The sequence below is a fragment of the Conger conger genome, chromosome 4 (genome assembly GCF_963514075.1).
Source record: "Conger conger chromosome 4, fConCon1.1, whole genome shotgun sequence".
Classification (NCBI taxonomy): domain Eukaryota; kingdom Metazoa; phylum Chordata; class Actinopteri; order Anguilliformes; family Congridae; genus Conger; species Conger conger.
In genome coordinates, this window is record NC_083763.1 from 46,444,677 (window position 1) to 46,463,922 (window position 19,246).

At 42.1% G+C, this 19,246-nt stretch overlaps 1 protein-coding gene across 1 annotated transcript in view; it reads left to right on the top strand.

The window, feature by feature from the left end:
* Window positions 1–19,246, top strand: part of pou6f2 (POU class 6 homeobox 2) — a 138,089-nt gene that overhangs the window by 109,152 nt on the left and 9,691 nt on the right. Inside the window, exons 6-8 of the mRNA XM_061238972.1 lie at window positions 3,792–3,935; window positions 14,347–14,556; window positions 18,381–18,549. Of these exons, the coding sequence (XP_061094956.1) occupies window positions 3,792–3,935; window positions 14,347–14,556; window positions 18,381–18,549 (523 nt within the window). The remainder of the gene's footprint in view (window positions 1–3,791; window positions 3,936–14,346; window positions 14,557–18,380; window positions 18,550–19,246) is intronic.

Sequence of the window (19,246 nt, forward strand, 5' to 3'; positions counted from 1 at the left end):
TTGCTGTTACTGTTTTTCCATGTTTGTGTTATTATGCATTATACAATATATGACCTTGGCATTTACATAATCTTCAATATCTCTGAAGAGCAGTGTATTCACATTTATTATTCACATTACTTGTACTTGTCTGGTATTCTTTATTTATTAGATGTACATCTTTTTCTGTCTCTGAATATAATCTACTTGTGTTGTTGTGGGAGTGCTTGACAGATGTTTACTACAATTGCCCCGCTCAACATGTTTGTTTTATTAGTCTCGCTCAATTTCTGATACTCCAAGAATGACTGAAATGAGAGAGAGGCATTTTGAAGTCAGTCCATCTCGAAAGCATATCAAAAACATATCAGTACTGACAAGCAATATGTTTTAGGGAAAATAGTTGAAAAGAATGACCCACTGTGTATACAATTCCAAAATATTTAATGTGTATTCTCAGGATTTCTACCCCTTTCAACTTAAACATTTAACATAACATAACATATACAGTACGTGATTGTTTTGACATTTGTGATGCAAAATATTGTATTAAATGGGTTCACCAATTATCTTGGATGTACTCATAAATCATGCAATTCAGGCTGGATCTAATCTCTCAAAAAACAAGCTGTTCAAATCAGCAGGCTATCCAAGTTATTGGCTGATAGGAGACAACCATCATATATTGTACACATACGGGTGAAACCATTCACCCCACAAACTACACAATGTGGGTTAGACAGCATAATTTAGCTGTCTTACCAGCAAACGTACCAGTTTTTAGATGTCAGTGGTACATTGTGTTACTGAGCAGAAATTTCAAATAGATGTTATGCATTTCAGATTTTTGTAATCTGAATAAAGGAAGTCTTGGTTCAAGGTTATAGTTAAACGCAATTTAGGCCAATTACCTTGTCAGGTGTCTGTGGTAGTGTACCTGAATGCACTGTAGCACTTTATTGTGTCCTATATGTTACCATACGCTGTCTGTGTGTGTGCATGTACACAGTGCAATGTTGCCATAGATTATCTACCATAGAGGTGTCATGCTCCTGTCCAGAAGAAGTGGTGTGTATGCAGGTTTTTGGTTCAATCCATTAGCCTGACTAATTTTCTAAATAGCTGCTAACACCAGTGCAGTGGTTCACTCCTATATCAGACCACGGTAAAATATTCTCACATTTATTATTATGCAGCTCTGGCTCAATGTCAGTTTAAATGACTGGTTGGGCTAATTAGATAATTAGGTATTGGTATTGAATCCCAACAGATGTTGGCCCTATTGTATGCCCCTGCTGTACTTTGCGGGATCTGTTTGAGTCATTTAAATACCAGCACTGATATGGACACATCTGTCTTTGCTGTGCTAGTACTCAGCTGGGTTTAAATTTCCACTGTTAAAATCCAGTACTCTCTCTGCGCAACATGTCTGACTTGCTCACGCTTCCTCATATATTCAATAAACAGAGTTTAAATGCATTATTTGCAGCTACTCTCAGCCTCTAACCTTCACCAGAACTTTGTGATTTAGAATCACCGTAATATTGAAATAGGAGCAGTTCTTTGGGACATTAGTGGGAGTTCATGATATTGCAGTTTGCCATTTGACTCTTGAGAAGGACAAATGCTAGAAAGAGATTTAATAAAGAATAGCGCTGCTTGTGTTGATGGTTCCCTCTTTGTTCTCTGCACTGAAAGCCCACGCAGCCGACTTCCACGCCAGACGGGGCATCAATCTTGGCCAATTTAAGGCCGCTAACATAAAATAAGATTTTAAAAGAGGAATGCATTGTCGTTCTTAATGTGCTTAACCTTTACTGTCAATGAAAAAGTATTGATCTCTCAATGACATTTTTTTCCATTTGATTTCAGAAACAGCGAAAAAATATGGTCATAGATTATTATTAAAAAATGTGTAGCGTCTGAATAGTCTCAATCAGACAAATCTGAAACCCCAGTGGAGTTATAGCCGGGAATGAGAGTATGTTTCAGACCTTTCGAGAAGGTTAGAAGGATTTCTTTGGTGAAGGTTAGTTGTCAAGCAATACTAAGGTAATCAAATCTTTATCTGAAACTCAAATCCTTATTTCTCTGTTAAATATTATGTGTAACCTAATGCGGTTTTATGCACATATATTATTATTTTTTATGCTTTTATTTTTATTGTCATAGTATTATTGAATTAAATGCAATAACATTTTAGAACATTTGAACATGGATGTGCTATACAACCATTCTCTTTACGTCTCTACCTACAGGTTTTAATAAGAAACGACATGACGATCCTACAGTAATGTAACCTGCAGTAACCTACAGTAATGTAACCTACAGTAACCTACAGTAATGTAACCTACAGTAACATACTGTAATTTAACCTACAGTAACCTACAGTAATGTAACCTACAGAAACATATAGTAATGTAATTAAGCATTATAACTAGAGCAAAAGCTGCAAAAAATCATTCAGAAGAGGTGGTTAGCTTGAATTATGTATGTAATCTTTGTGCACTCTCTTTGCTGCATGGGCTGTCCCAGAACAAAAGCCAGATTCCAGCATACACATCATACCCACTTTGGAGTCCATGGAAATGAAACGGAATGGAAAGTCAGGCTGCTGAGATAAAGATGGAACAGGGAGGTACGGAGAGAGCACCTCCCAGTTCATCTCAAAAAAGTAGCAGTGGAATGGCCCATAGTTCTTAGTCAGAGCGGTTTGTGAAGATGACAGAACAAGTTACAGTGATGCATTGCTGTTTGGGTTCCCTCCATTGTTAAAGGTGGTTGGTCTGGGTCGAGTGTCCCCTCTAAAATGCCACCGGGCCTCAGAGACCCCCCAAGGGGCCTGGGGAACACTTAAAGTTGTAAACAGGCCACTTTTTCACCAGGGCCCCCCGAGCCTTGCGCCGGACAGCAGCGGGGTCTCCCAGGGAAACTTGGGTGGAAAACAAAGGCCTTAAAGGATGGTTTCATCTCTTTTAAGGGTTCACACACACGCCTAACAATCGTTCTATAAAGTCTCCAGACGTTATATTCCTCTCCAGTGCGTGTCCCACTTGTGTTGTGACTCATGACCAAGTTCAGGCTAAAGAAAACGATTGAAAGTAAAAAAGCCAAATTAGTGACTCCTTGTCAAACCTTACAATCACTTCCTTTTCCTTTCCTTCCTGGAACCTGCAGTGGAGACACAATGGGCCTTGTGCAGGATTATAATGGGAGTATAACAGCCAGGGGTGACTCAGGTTACTGTTGCATTGGCTTTTCCAAATCTTTTTTGCCAGACCAAAAAAAGTGTTCAGAGCAGCTCAAAGTTACTGCCTCAAAGGGACGTGCTTCAAAGCAATTAAAGGGTGAGCATTGGAAATACATACCGTGTAATTTCAAGATGGTCATAGCTGGATTTTAGACGAGGGCTGAATGTGACCAAATCTTTTAACCAGTCGAGGTTGGTGGGGAGAGATAGCTGTTCCGGGGATCGTGTGTCTGGTGGACGGCTGGGAACTGACACAGGGGAAATGACGAAGCTGTTCCGGGTGTCCAGCGTCTGGTGAAACGGCTGTAAACACAGGGAACATGCCGGAGCTGTTCCGGGTATCCTGCGTCTGGTGAAACGGCTGTAAACACAGGGAACATGCCGGAGCTGTTCCGGGTATCCTGCGTCTGGTGGAACATGCCGGAGCTGTTCCGGGTGTCCTGCGTCTGGTGGAACATGCCGGAGCTGTTCCGGGTGTCCAGCGTTTGGTGACACGGCTGTAAACACAGGGAACATGCCGGAGCTGTTCCGGGTGGCTCACGGTGTTACCCCTCTCTTGCAGATGAACCCGCTGGCCAGCCAGGCGGCAGCGGCGGCCGCAGCGGCGGCGGCTATGAGCTCCATCGCCGGCTCCCCAGCCTTCGGGAACGCCCTCCCGGGCCTGCAGGGGGCCTCTGGACAGCTGGTCACCAACGCACAGGGACAGGTGAGAGAGCACCAGAGTGACCGGTCTGCCGATGTCAGCCGTTTGTTGCCTCTGTGTGGGAGGGAGTGTTTGACATTGTGTCGTGTCGTCCTCCCACCCCTTTCAGGTTTTCAAGTCTATTCATGCTTGCCTTTATTTTATAATGAAGCATGGCAAGTTAAGTGAATATAAATAATAATAATAATAATTTGATGATGATTATGATTATGATTATTTAATATTACAATTATTATTATTGCTGTATACTTTCTAGTGGCTAAGGTAAATGACTAGGACCCGGAAGGTTGGTGGCTCAAGCCCTGGTGTAGCCATGATAAAGCCTGCATAGCTGTTGGGCCCTTGAGTAAGGCCCTTAACATCACATTGCTGCAAGGGGAATTGTAACTGCTTAGTCTGATCAACAAAGCGTCTGCTAAATGATACATTATTATTATACTATTATTGTTATTTTTATTATTAGTAATGTGACTTTGGCACCGTGTCAAACTACACATGTCTTCGAGTTTCATGAGCGGAAAAGGACATTGTCAGTTCAGAGATACTTGTGACCAGTGCTGAGAGCAAGCACTTTGTTTTCCTGGGGTGCGTCTGTTCATGGTCCACTTCGCAGACCGCATATCAAGACACATGTTATGCACACCCGAAGAGGAAAAAAAGGGGCCAGTCTATCGCCAATGAAAAAAAGACTACTCTGGCAGTACAGCTGACCGATATCCAGAATGCGCACACATTTATTTATTTATTTATTTGGAAATGACATGCAGGTGCTCGTCTTGTGCTTTTCTTGGCATAGTGTGTGATTTGCATGAGGACTTGCACTGTGCGGGTTACACCGCCACATGTTAAGCTTCACAGGAATAAGCAAAGCCCACTTCCTCTTAACTCCGTGCGTCTGAGTAAAACGCTGACCTTGTCATATTTACGGGGTGGGTGTAGAATTGTTCCATCAGTAGCCAGAGGCTTGAACGATGATGCTTGTCAGAGCGGGGCCCTATCTAATGAATCATCTTATCGCAGGTGCACACAGCACATATTAAAGGAAGATTGTATAGACAATGTGCCCTCTACGCCAACCCCTGTGCTATTTACCTTAACCCTTGTTTCATCACAGTTTTCATCAAGACAGTTTCTTTCTCATAACAAGCCTCAAATAATGGTGTAAGAAATTGCTTCGGCTTGCCTTTGTAGAAGGACCTTGTGTGTGTGCGTGTGCGTGTGCGTGTTTGTGTGTGTGTGTTGTGTTTGTTTCTAAGTGTACTTTTGTATGAAGTATATGTCAAACTGGACTATACCCATGGTTTTCTGCCATTATTTTGTGTTTGTTCATTGACGGATGTGAATTACTTTTTGCAATGGAAATATAATTAGAGTGACAGGTTTTAATCTGATGAAATGAAATTAGCATTCAATGTAATGTCATTATCTTAGTAATATAGTGTACGGAAGTATACCAAAATCGGCAGGGTGTGGCCGTTTTGTTGAAGCCCAGTGATTTTACAGATTAAAAAGTGATGTCATCCTGTAACTGCTGCCAATATGTGTTTTAGATGTATTACATATTGAAAGATGAGTTTGAGTAATCCAGGGTAGCTCTTAAATTTGTACGCATGTATTTTTCATTGAAACTTTTAAAGGCTTCAATTTTGGATTTGCATTTTTTCTGTACAATTCTTCGCAAACACCTCCAAGACAATCCAGAGCCAATTACTTGTAAACACTACAGTCGGAGTGCTTGCGCTGTGCACGAGTGTGGTACTCATGGATAATGCACATCAATGACAACAATGAAAGAAAAAAATGTTTTGTGCATTTTGAAATCCCGAAGGACTGCCTATTGAGAGCGGCACCGAACTCAAGCAGCGTCTACTCATTTGTTTTGTTTGGATGTGTCAAAACATTGCCGGGAAATGAGGGAGCACTAAAATCCTCGCTGAAACAGAAAAGGAGGAAGGCAGAAATGGTGGGGGGGGTGGGGAGGGTTCTTGTACATTTGGTACGACCGTATTAATCACAGCTCAAGTCAGGCACGCGGGTGTAATTGAATGGGAAACGTATCGGCGGCGAATCGCTTGGGGTTTGCGCTTGTTAATATGCAGCGTAAAAAAAAAGAGAGAATCCCTTGGACAGGAGGGAGGTTGGGTGGGGACAGGAATGTTGTCGCGGAAAGGCATAGGCGCGGGCAGGACCGTTTTGGTCTCGGTCGCCGTCGGTGCGTCTCGCCGGCGGGGCAGAGCGAGGTGGTCGGAGGTGGCGGAGCCGTGACGAGCCTCCACCACCGTGCGCGCGTGTGGTTAGCCGCGCTAGCGCCTTGATGCTAAACACCGCTAATGAGGCCCGATGGATGCCTGCGCTCAGGAGGTGCCTGCAGCGCCTGGGACTCATCGCGAGGGAGACGGATTTGATGGGATGCTCTCTGCTTTTGTACTCGTCTCGGCGGCTGACGCTCCCTGACATAATCAGGTCACCGAAACGGTCAAAGCCTACAGCTAAAGCCTTTGCTCCCCACCTCATTATGGGGGCCGCATTATTCCGTCTGGGGGTCTTTGGAAATGGGAGCATCACCCCCTCCCCCCCCCCCCCCCCACGCTCTCTATACCAGCGAATGCATAAATGAACGAGACCTGACCGAATGACCGACAAGCACCTCCAGGCTTTTTCAAGAAAAAGCCAAAGACAAAGATAGCATTGTGCCGCACGCTTTGTGTGTCACATTGTTCCCAGGACCAAAGTGCGGCAGTACTTGAATGCAGACCAAAGCTTCAAAAACCCAAAGCGCTTCCTGATGAAAAAAACAGCTCAAGCTAGGCTTTGAAACAGCTGGTGGCTAGTTGATGATTTCAGACCAGCTCCTTGCTCGACATGGTTAAGCTGTTTGACGAGTTCAGACCAGCTCCTAGCTCGACATGGTTTAGCTGGTTGTAATGCAGTTCAAACCAGCTTGACCAACTCGACCTTGACCAGCTTGACCAGCTCCCAACTTGAGCTTAAGCTTGAGCTTGACTTGAGCTATGACATGGTTTGACCAGCTAGACCAGCTTTATGACCAGCTTACAGCACAATTTTCAATTGGTCAAGATAGCATACCTGGATTTTACAGCAGTTCTATGAATGTCAGCACGGTTGTGTGGTACATTTCCCATTGCCACAGCTGTATTACAGTTTAGCTCCCCCTGTGACCAGACTAATTCAGAATGAATACTCCTCAATTACAGCTTTGTAACCGCACCACTCTGTCCTGAGAACCCAACAGCGGAACATGTTAAAGATCATCACTCGCAAGCCAAGGGCGATTCACCACTTCATCCCAAGAATAGGCACTTAAGTTTGCTCTCCTCCTAACCCTCCTCGCTGATGCTGTCCTATTCACAACCTGAATTAGTCAAAGAGAGAAATATGAAATGTGCACATTTTGCCTTTTGTTTTTGGAAATAGCGGGAGAGAGAGGTTCGGCCAACGCGTTGACTGGTACGGCTCAGAGAGAAGGAAAGCAGTCAATGTCGGTTCATGAATAAGTACTTGAGAATGAAGCATGTTTAGCTCTTTTGCCAGCTGAAGAGGATTTTCGTTCAGTGTCCTCATCGTCCAATCTCCAAACACTTCCGCTGCAGATCCCAGGAAGTGCCATGGATCTCTGCCTGCTGTAGCACAAGCACACGGCATCCGTTTAGGAAACTAGTCCTACAATGGCACAGAATTGCTAAGACACAGACATCAGGAAGCATTTCTTCAGACAGACAGTAGTCGCTGTGTGGAATAGCTTGTCAGGTCATGTAGTAGAGACAGAAACGCTGGGGGTTTTCAAGACCATACTTGAAACGATGCTAGATACTATCGAGTTTGTAGGTAAACAGGGAGATGTAGGTACCCTGGTAGGGAAAAAATAAAATAAACCTGCCTTGTACAGTTGCATTGTAGTCCAATGCATTTATTCACAATGGAAGGCCATCTCACCTTTTCTGAATGCTACATAGAAAGACAACAACAGCCCACTAGATTATAGAAAAATGTTCTTTAATTAAATGTAAATTCCACAATTTTAGTCTCTTGTCACATTGTATAATATAGCCAAAGCTTTGCGAAACGTATGCTCTTTGTCAAGAGCGTGCACAGTGGGTATGGCAAAGACCTGTGTTTATATCAGGCCTTCAAATTGCAGCCTTAACATTTGTCCACTAATTACTTTTATCAAGTCTTTTTTTCCCAACAGAAGGTCGATAAGGCCGCATTTCTTGCAAGTCGCGCTGTGAAAACAAATCTATTTGATAACCTCTGTTCAATACCCAGTAGGCCATTGTCTGCTTCACAAAAGAACCACACTGTTTGACTCAGTTGGCAGCCCGCGCTGAATGCTGGAGTCAGGGCATTCAGGAGCAGAAGAGAAGAGATACACATATATCAAAGGAAATATTTCTTCATCCGTTCTCTCTTTTCTCCTCACCTGTATAAGCCTCCGCTGCGGCTATTATCATTTGTAGCCGAGTGACTTCTGGACTCGGTCTTCCCTGTAAAAGGGGACTGTTGGAACGCCGGAGAGGGGGAGGTGTAGAGGGAAAGGGAGGTGGAGGGTTCCTTCAGTGGGGACACAAGAAGTCAAGCCGCCCTCACAAAGTACGGTGCAGCAGAGCGCCCCTTTAACCCCCCGGTGTCACGCCGTCACACTTCCCCCCTGAAATCCCTCTGAATCCACATTGTGCAAGGCCATTTATCTCCCTCACCCCATGCTTTCCTTTGAAGCCACCTGGGCCCTACAGAGGAGACACTGTCAGTCCAAGAACTGCCTGTTCCACAACCTCCAGACAGCTACACCGCCTCATTAAATCTTCTGTGCAGGAGAAACTTCAACACCCACTGCAAATACAATTTACCACATACTGTACGATTAACAGATTTTAATGATTGTTTTTACACAATGATTTGAAAAGATTTTTGAAAATATATGTATCAGTTTAGTGAACTTGTAGTGTGGATTTCAGAACAGCAGCAATATATGGTTCTTGAGATTATGGCAGGAGACTCATGTCCCCTACAGAGAACAAAAATTATTTTTATCCTCAGATTCTAAAGAACAGTACAGTGAATACTTTCTTTTGCTTCCATTTCAAAATAATATATAAAAAAACAAAGTTCAGAGGCAGAGCACTTTGATACTGGATTTGGCATTCTCTCTGGTATGTGTGTCCATTCCCCTTCAAAAATAAAGATAAAGGAAGGAAAACGGGCGAAGAAAATTGCCTGGTGACCATGACTAGCACCACAGATTGTCAAGCCCGGAGAACAGCGGTGACATTCTTATGGAAACCAAAGCAGAATATTCTTAATGAGTTCTGGTTTGTGGAAAGAAATGAGAAATCGGGAGAATTCAGACTGTAACATAATATAAAAAAAGGACGAAGAGTTCTGATGGTGAGGAAAAGGATTACGAAGACGGAGAGGGAGAAGGCAGAGCTCGACGTGTGGCAAGAAGCAGTGGGAAGCTGGTGAAAACTCCCAGACCGGCAGGTCAAATCCATGAAGACACTGTGCTTTAATTTGAAGATATTCCTTAGGACTTTTCCGTTTTTTATTGGACAGCACAATGTAGTGAGACAAGAGACAAAGGTTGTGTGGCCTGATTCAAACCACTGACATGGCAGTTCACAATGCACATGTCGGCACAGCTCAACAGGCTACGCGACCAAGACACCCAGCTTGTTTTTCTACAATTGAGAAAATGGCCGACCCTCAACAGTTACAATTCACCTACTCTTGTATAAATGGATAATGCATTTCATTGCATGTAAAGTTGTAATAATTGTTGACCTGGATGAAAGGAAGTACCGAGAAATGAAATGTAAGAGAACGAAAGTGACACGCAAAGGCATGTCAAAGAAAAGGGACCACTGTTCCATCGAGGGACATAGAGGAAGTGACGGGGCCCTGCTTTTTAACGCCGTTGTAGCGCAGCCACTTAAGTTCTTCGAGGATGAATAATTGAGCGGAGCGGTACTTCGCTATGCGGGCATGCAAAGCGGGTGTCGGGAGACATGAGCGTCAGTCGGCGCAATAAAATATGCTAAGTGGCAGGGGAAGTCGGGGAAGTGACACCGACTGAGAGAGAGATAAATTATCTCTTTCTTAATGCGGAGCAACGTAAGCAAATGAGCCGTGTCGGGGATGAATTACAAATCGCCGACCTGCCTTTTTTCCAGTCATCCCTCCTCATTATGTCAAAGAGCCAGGAGCAGGGGGGAGGTAGGCCGCGGGGGCCTGGGAAATCAGCTCAAATTAGCAGCAGCGGCGAGATAGCGGCACAGAAGGGGCTGCAAGCGGCCGTTTGCAAACGGTACCCTCCGCGGTGACTTCCACGGGCAGAGCAGCCGTTTCTGACAGCTCCCGGTTTACCGTAATGCAGAGTTCCTCACTCCTGGTCCTGAAGAGCCGCAGAGTGTGCCGGTTTTAGTTGTTACTCAGCAATTGATTGATCAATTAAAGCAGTTAATTACACAGTTAGCTGAACTCACTTAGTTTCTTGGGTCTGAATTGGTTGCTAATATTAAGGTGAAAACAAAAACCAGCACACCCTGTGGCTCACAGGGACCAGGAGTGAGGACCACTGTTGTAACGTGACTGAGGATATCCTGCGGATTTGAGGAAAGGGACTAGCAGAGCAAGCCAGGCTACCCCCGTTACATCGACTCATTCACTTTAAACTTTATGACAGGTTCCCTGAATTTTTTAATAGCGGTCAGAATGTTTTAAAGATTTATTTTCCTTATTTTTATTCGATTTTCTCGACCTGAATATATTATTTAAGGCACCTACCATCAAATCTGGATCACAAATCTAAATCTGGCCCTGGTTTTCTTTTCTCCCTGGTAATTAGCTGAACAATTAATTCTACCGATTGTCTCCACACCTGACTTCGAGGTAATGGCAGGGTGGAAAACCTGCAGTCCTCAGGGGTCACCAGTGATTTGGTGGTCCCTGATTTTGGGCATCAAATCTCATTTGAATAAAGTGCAAAGAGTTTTTGTCATTCTGTACTGCACTGGAAAAATATGGATTAGATGCACAAAAAGATCTAAAACATTTGCATCAGGTCAAAATATGTATGTTACTATATTTGCATAAGAGATCAACGAAATACAAAAGCAAAATGATGTGGCATTATTTACACAAAGCTTTTCAGTGTTAAAAACCCATAACTAATTCCTTGCAACGATGGTGGCCTACGCAGAATAAGGCCGTGCACTGTGGAGCTGTGTCTTTGAGTACGACAGCCTTGCAGTGCGGCAAGACAGAGTCATCAGCAACAAATCAGCAGATCATTACATTACATTACATTACATTACATTACAGATCATTACATTACATTACATTACATTACAGATCATTACATTACGTTTCGTTACGTTACGTTACGTTACGTTACGTTACGTTACGTTACGTTACGTTACGTTACATTACATTACATTACGTTATGTTACATTACATTTAATTTCCAAGACAGTATAGTTGGCTTCCACTCATATGTTATGACAATAGCCTTTAGATAGACCCCCATCTGTGGTGGCTGTTTGGCATCAAACAAAGTGTGATATTTGCTGAAAATCTTAACAAATTTAACATAGATATATATTTATGGTAAATTATCTACAGAAGGGAAAATAATAAATAAATTAATAAATAGTTATTTTTGGTTGAGGTTGCTTGCATATCAGTTTGAAATGCTTGCTGTCAAATTATAGTATACAGGTCTGCATGTGTTACTAACACTGTTCTTTGCCGAGGCATGTAGATGAAATGTTAGGACTGCTGGATGTATTTAAAATAATAGAATAGAAGGAAACCACAACTGATACTGTAGCCTTTGTTATAATAAGAATATAATAAGAAATATAATAAGAGAAATTTAATCACATAATATTTTTTCCAAAGAAAAACACCTTATCACCTGAAATTATATAGGTTTCCCCACACAGTTTACTTGTTTGTTGTACCCATAATTGTTTAGCCACGTGAGTCATGCCACAATAATTGTACATGAAAGAGAAAAAAAACAAATTGCACAGAACAGAAGTGCGTTCAAGACGACAAACGTTAGCTAACGTTAGCCAGCATATTCCAACTTTTTTCTGTTCACCACGAACGTTAGCTAATGTTAATGAACAGTGTGTGGTGAACAAAAATGGCTGCTGATGGGGAAGATGCCAAGAGAACAAAAGTAAATTATTTGGCAGTTATAATATGTTTTAATTGAATATTTGCTGCAAATGTACTTCACCTTAAACGTTTGCTGTCTTGAGTGCCTGCCAGATGTGAATCCAAACAATTGATTGCCCATAACTATGAATTTCCACTTTCATTATGTCCAGTAAGAAAACGTCTTGAATTGGTTGTATGGCAGTACGATGACATCACTCCTCTTTGCGATATTTTTATTTGTCTCGTGGATTTTGTGGAACATGTTCAGTCACTGTCACATAGTCCCTCATACAGAGTGCATAGCAACACCCTGTTCCACGACCTTCCTCATGAGCATCTTTTGTGCTATTGCTCTTTTTATTGTCTTCCCTCCACATTATACATGACACAACTCCTCTCAAAATAATCCCAGGACAAATAAACAATAGACAATAAAATTTTATCTCATTTCAAACATTTTCACTTAAGTACTAAGTCCCCAGCTTATGTGTACTGTTAACATTTTGGTATAATTTATCTTAACCGTCTGTCATATTTGTATAACAAAAATGTCTTACAGTGCACTACAGGCTTTAATGAAACTGCCACACGACAAAGTTACCTACTGGGGAAAATAAAACATCTATCAATGGAACTGGCCTTTATTTTAGTTATTTGATTCATTATAATGAATTATAAATAATTGGTTGTGGCCATCAATATCTGCAAGTATGAATAGCACTCATTTGGCAATAAAGAGAATTTTGATAATGCACAAAATACACTAATAGCTTTGAATTAAAATGCATAAATGATCCACAATTACAACTGTCAGATTTCAAAAACACTGTTGTATGAACCATGTATTTGTTTGTCTCATGTGAGATCATGCAAACTGAATGTACTGTGTAATCTTCATAAAAACAAAGAAATCCAAAATGAATATTGATCACAACCATGGAGTAAAGTTAGCAGTAATAACATTATTTTACATTATTAGCTTAAATACCACAACATAAATTCACAGGAGATGGTGTAATAGAAAATGCAATTGCTCTGTATATTCAACAAAAAGTAAACTCATTGCTGCTGCAAATCCTATGTTCTTAGCACCACCTAGCATAGCATCAGTGCAATAACACTATGTTGGGTTATTTATGTCCTGAGCATCTTTCTGTAAGTGCTCAGACATGGTACTGCTATTATTAAACAACAAACAAAGCTGACTAATGGTCATTTGTTTACGACGCTGTATTTCAAATTGTCTTTTTATTTGTATACGTATATGCGCTTGAACATGCACGCTCGTGTCTGCATCCGGTTGTTTAACACCTCACAGTACTTTTCAGCTTAGTCCCATCTCCCTCTTTGTGCGGTGTGAAAGTACAAAATCCTGGATTTGTAGCGTAATGGCATTCCACGCGCTTTCAAGGCCTCGTAGCGCGGTATGTATCGATAATAATCTCTGAAGCAGCAACAGTCCGTATCAAAGGAAGAGTCTCTAGATGGCATTAACCCTCATCATTGTCAAGAGGCACTATGTCACCAACCCCCCTACCCCCCCCAGCAGCCATGTTGGCTCTAGCTGGCTCTAGCTCCAGTACCTCTCAGCTCCCCACTAAAAGGCCTCGGCGACATTCTGAGATTGCACACTTTGATCTCCGCTTCCTTATTACAGAGGAGGAGAAGAGATGAGGTGGGGGGGGGGGGTGGGAGGGAGGGTGAGGACCCCCCTCCCCACCCAAGGGATCCCGGTTACTGAATTAGTGATGAGAGGGCACGGGGGAGGGGGGACTCTTGACCGTCCCATTATCAGCACCCCCCACCCAACCACTCCACCTCCACCCCCTTTCCCGCGCCCTGTCAATGGATGATTCGGTCACTGGTCTGCACCAGCACACAGACAGGTATTCGGGACTGACCTTTGCTGGGTCCCAGTTGACGCACGCCTTGGGGCCTTGGCGAGACGGAAGTTGGTCGCAGGAGCAAACCGACCCTTCTCCTATTGCACATATCCATAACTCCCCAATGCCACTTTTCAGTTCAGTTTCAGGCAATGGTAGAAGAGGAGTACTTTCTTTTTAACTTTAAGCTCATTTGAATAGGTCGCTATTGTTGAAATGGCTGTTATCTGTGATATTGTATTTTGGATTAATATCTTTTGAGTGTGGACATTTGTACTGTTTATGCTATGAATGTGTATTGAGTGTACTCTCTCTCTCTCTCTCTCCCCTCTTCTGTACTGCAGATCATTGGAACAATCCCGCTGATGCCAAACTCTGCTGGGCCCGCAAGCCAATCAGGGACCGGGACTCCAGGGCTGCAGGTCCAGCCAATCATGCCGCAGCTTCTGACCAATGCCCAAGGCCAGATAATTGCCACCGTTATTGGCAACCAGATCCTGCCAGTCATCAACACCCAGGGAATTACACTGTCACCTATCAAACCAGGACAACAGGTAGATACACACATACAGACATGCATACTAGCACATGTGCACGCACATGAATACACAAAAAATATGTGTGGTCATGCATGCTCTCACAGACACACACACACACACCGCACACATTTATACGGAACTCCACACAAACCTCCGAATGCAATATGGTAACCGCAGTCAAAGGCACACTAAATTCTCACAGAATTTATGCACACATAAAGTCTGTTTAAAATATAAACCTTGCACTCAGTAATCACTTTATTGGGTAGACCTGTATACCAGCTTGTTATTGCAAATATTTAATCGCCCAATCATGTGCCAGCAAATAATTACATAAAAGCTTGTAGATGTGGTCAAGAGATTCAGCTGTTTTTCAGACCAAATGTCAGAATGGGGGAGAAATGTCATTTAAGTGCCTTTGACCATGGAATTATTGTTGGTGCCAGACAGGGTGGTTTGAGTATTTCAGGAACTGCTGATCTCCTGGGATTTTTATGCACAACAATCTCTCGAGTTTGCAGAGAATGCGAATGCGAAAAACTAAAAATCATCCAGTGAGCAGCAGTTCTATGGGCAGAAATGCGTTTTAATGGTCAGAGGAGAAGGGTCAGACTGGCCAAAGCTGACAGGAAGGTGACAGTAATGCAGATAACCACGCAGCAGAGCATCTCTGAACACACAACACATCAAACCTCTAAGTGGATAGGCTATAGCAGCAGAACACTTAAAAAGTCTAAAACATAATTATTATAAATACCTAATAAAGTGCTCACTGAGTGTATATGGTTACAATGTTGAAAGGCTTATTCATATTCTGTATTCTTTCTTCATAACTTTATTTAACTCAGCTTATCAGTCCCTGCCATCCAGTCACCATCAGCTTGTAAACACAAGTCCAACATTTTTTCTTTTTGCGAAATCATAACCGGACTGAAAATTCCATCGCATTGTTTAGAAACAGCCATTTTCAATAAATCTGTTCCAAATTACAGTCTTGACACGGACAGTTAAGATTACAGAAACATGCACAAAAAAAGAAAAGACACAGTGAGATTACATGCTCTGAAATCTGTCAACATGCTGATAAGATACTCTCTTTTTCTCCAAGTGCCCCCCCCCCCTTATATAAAGCGTAGGCTGGAAATAAGGAGGAGGCTTGTGAGTCTCGTGCATCTCTCTCTCTCTCTCTCTCTCTCTCTCATACACACACACACTCTCCCTCTCTCAGTGTAAAGCACCTGTCAGAACCTCTCTCAGACAGAGCTGCAGGCACTCCACTGAACCCCCGCAGTGCATAGTAAAAAACAGTGCTTTTCATCAGCGCACTTAAAAACCCAAACGTGCCCCCCACCCCTTCTGTCTCTTTACTCCCACAAACCCCCCCCATAATCACAAATTTTAAGAAACATGAACCTCTCAGTCTTTGGTGCTCTAATGCAGCATGGCACAGTTGTGTAACCTTTATCTAAGTAGGCCATTTGTCGAATGCTACTAAACTCCCGGAAAGCACGTTTTAGTGTAACGGCTAGTGTAAGGACATTAGAAAACGACTTTTGTTCTGCTCAAGCCATTCATTATGCAGCTGTGGGCTTCAAGGGAAACGTTGAAATTAATTATTGTGAATATATTGTAAACAAAACAAGAAATAGGTTATGTAATCAAAAATTTAACCATGAGGTTAAAAAAAGAGATTTTTAACGGGCAACATTTTCCTATTCTTTCAAGAAGCAACACAAAACAAACACATAGAGAGATGGGTTAAAAAGGTGAACAAAAAACAGTGCAACAATGCTATATAATTATTTGTGATGTCAGCTTTAATCTTTCTATTCACACATTTGCTGAAGAATAAGTTACAAGCCTGCTGTGTGCAGCAAATTCTCCTTTTCTACAATGGCACACAATGTTCAAGGGCAATTTAGTATTGGTTTACACGACACCAGGCCTACGTTTAGATCGCATTCTTGAACGGAGTTCCCGCGTTAACTATGAAGAAGACAAAGAACGAATAATCATAATTTGCCCGCAGTTCAAAGCAGCTTGCAAATCTGTCATTTTTATAATTTATGATATATTTTTTTCATGCACAGCAGTCAGGAAGATTCCCTGCAATGCCAGATGATTCCTCCAGCCTGTCAAGAGTTTTGACAGCGCAAGCAACACTGTTGACATCCCCTGCCACCCAAACAAACACTCACCGAAGAAAATATAATTAATGGTGAAGGGGGGAAAGAAAGCCAACTTACTTTTTCAAAAAGATCCACCCATCATTTTACAGTGAGAGCGTATCAGCTTGATCTTGTAGGTGCAATTTATTTGCGCATAATACATGAAAACGCATTGTCTTACATCTGAAACACGGCGCAATAGATGGCGGAACGCGTAGTACTGAGCTATGAATTATTTTCTACCTGGATGTCTTCTCAGCTCGGAATGCCCACTGGTGAATAATACTATCCTAAAGCCCTCCACTAAAATCACCCAGTAATTAGTGTAAACAATGGCAGGCTAACTTGGGGGAAGGGAAATTGTTTGAGGTACACATTTCAGATACCGAGTGTGCAACGCTAACATAGCCGCCATTTTACTTACAGAGCATTACCCAGAATCCCTGCTGAGATGCATTAGCAAAGCATTAGCGATCCCCAAGTCTCAGAGTTCATCACATTGGAATCAAAGGGCTCTTAATAATGCAAAAGTCATGTCTCTTATGTAATGCTCGTTTTAAAAGACTGAAGTACAAGGTTTATAAACGGAAAAGCGCTCTTCATACATAGATGCACACTGTCGCCAAAATGTTTCTTCTGGGGCTGAGCGCCATCCCCGCCTCTAAAGATAAGTCAAAAAGACACTTTGGCTCACTGTGTGACGGCAAGCTCAGATCGTGTGGAGAAATTAATGGCAGTGAGCTGCCCCACACACAGAATAAGAGGTTTTCTTCATCCATTCTGTTGATGTGTGCTGATGTTTCCTTCAACTGTCCTTTGTAACTCTTCAAGGAAATGACAGTTACACATACACACATAATTGAAATAACTGATAGCAACACAGACAAAAAATATTAAAATTTTTACACAAATTACAAATTACACCTTTGCATTGCTGCTTCTGAATTCAACATTTATCACAAATTGCATTTATAAATACCCATCAAAATGTATTTTAAAAACAAAACTAAATAACCCCATTATGTTAACACAAGTTCTTTTTTTTATATTCGTTTATAAAGGTAACATACCACACATGGTATTGCTGTACATTATAATAATCAATGCTTTATAATGCCTGTCTCAGACCTTTCCACATGAAAATAACACATTTTGGTAAAAGGATTAGTAAAGGTACATTAGGTCATATTTTTGTTACAAGATCTTTGTAAATCCCTTCTAATCGTTGAAAAAGGCTCACTGACATATTAACTCGCCCTCTGCTTGTGTTTATAGTCCTTAAATTCAGGTTTCAAACACTCCAAAACATTGTGTAGCTGTACAATAATTAAAGCTCATTGGTTGAAAATTGGTTCTAATTGCCACAGCCAATGGCGTTTCAACAGTGTTGTGGTTTGAGGGTGTTTGTTGCTGCAACCTATTGTACTGAAGTAATGAGGCAGCTGTACCTTCCCACTCAATGTACTAAAGGCTTCCAGAAGGGAATACCGAAATCCCTCTGATTCTGATACACAAACATTGTACATTTTCAATAAGCTGCATTCAGTGTAAATCAGGTAAGTATGTTGATGTTGTTGTTAAAATGGCAGCCATCATTGCTAAAATGGCAGCCATCGTTGTTAAAATGGCGGCCATCGTAACCCTGTTGCCTGTGTCTGTGTGGGTCCACAGCTGCCTCAGGCACAGCAAGGACAGACAGGCCCGGCATCCTCCCAGGCCAGCCTCCTGCACCTGCCACACGGCCAGGCCTCTCTGTCCCAGAGTCCCATGCGTCAGCCCTCTTCCTCCTCCTCCAGCTCCTCTTCCTCATCTGCCCTCAGTGTTGGGCAGCTGGTTAGCAGTGAGTATCTGCCAACTGCTGAATCTCCTCCAAAAGGCTCACGAAAGTACACACATACTTATAGTTCATAACAAGATGTACATGACAAGACTTTTTTTTTTCTTCTTCTTACTATGGCCATTTTTGTTCACGATAAAGAACATCAACAAGCTGGCGATACAAGGTGAAAAAAAACCCTGACCCTCTCGACTCGTGTGTTACTACACCTGGAGTTGCATGGTCTCTCATGTTAACAGGTTATGAATTGAACAAAGCATTAGAAAGCAAATGAAACAGATAATCATAGTCCGTTATTAATTGTCAAGCTGATTTGTATTGATTGTCTTTCCCTATGAAGCTGTGTACTTTGGATATGACAGAATAGGTTTATGTATTTACTTACATTGTGAAGCAATATCGATATCATGAACCCTTGCAACGTATTCTATAACAGCAAACAGTTTGGCGATGAGTGGTGCCTGTTGGCTGTAATAAGAAACGATACATAATCCACTCTTCATCAGTAATGAGGTTTGAGGCAACTAAACACTACCTGTATTGAATGTAAACGTTTTTAAAGAGATTTTCAGAAAGAGCTACAGTCTTCAGAGCAACCATATAAATCATGCAGCCCAAGTCTGTCAATAAAGCGAGGGTATTGTAAAAACGAGAAAAATGAATAAAATAAACAATGGAAAAAACAATGAAAAAAAACCCC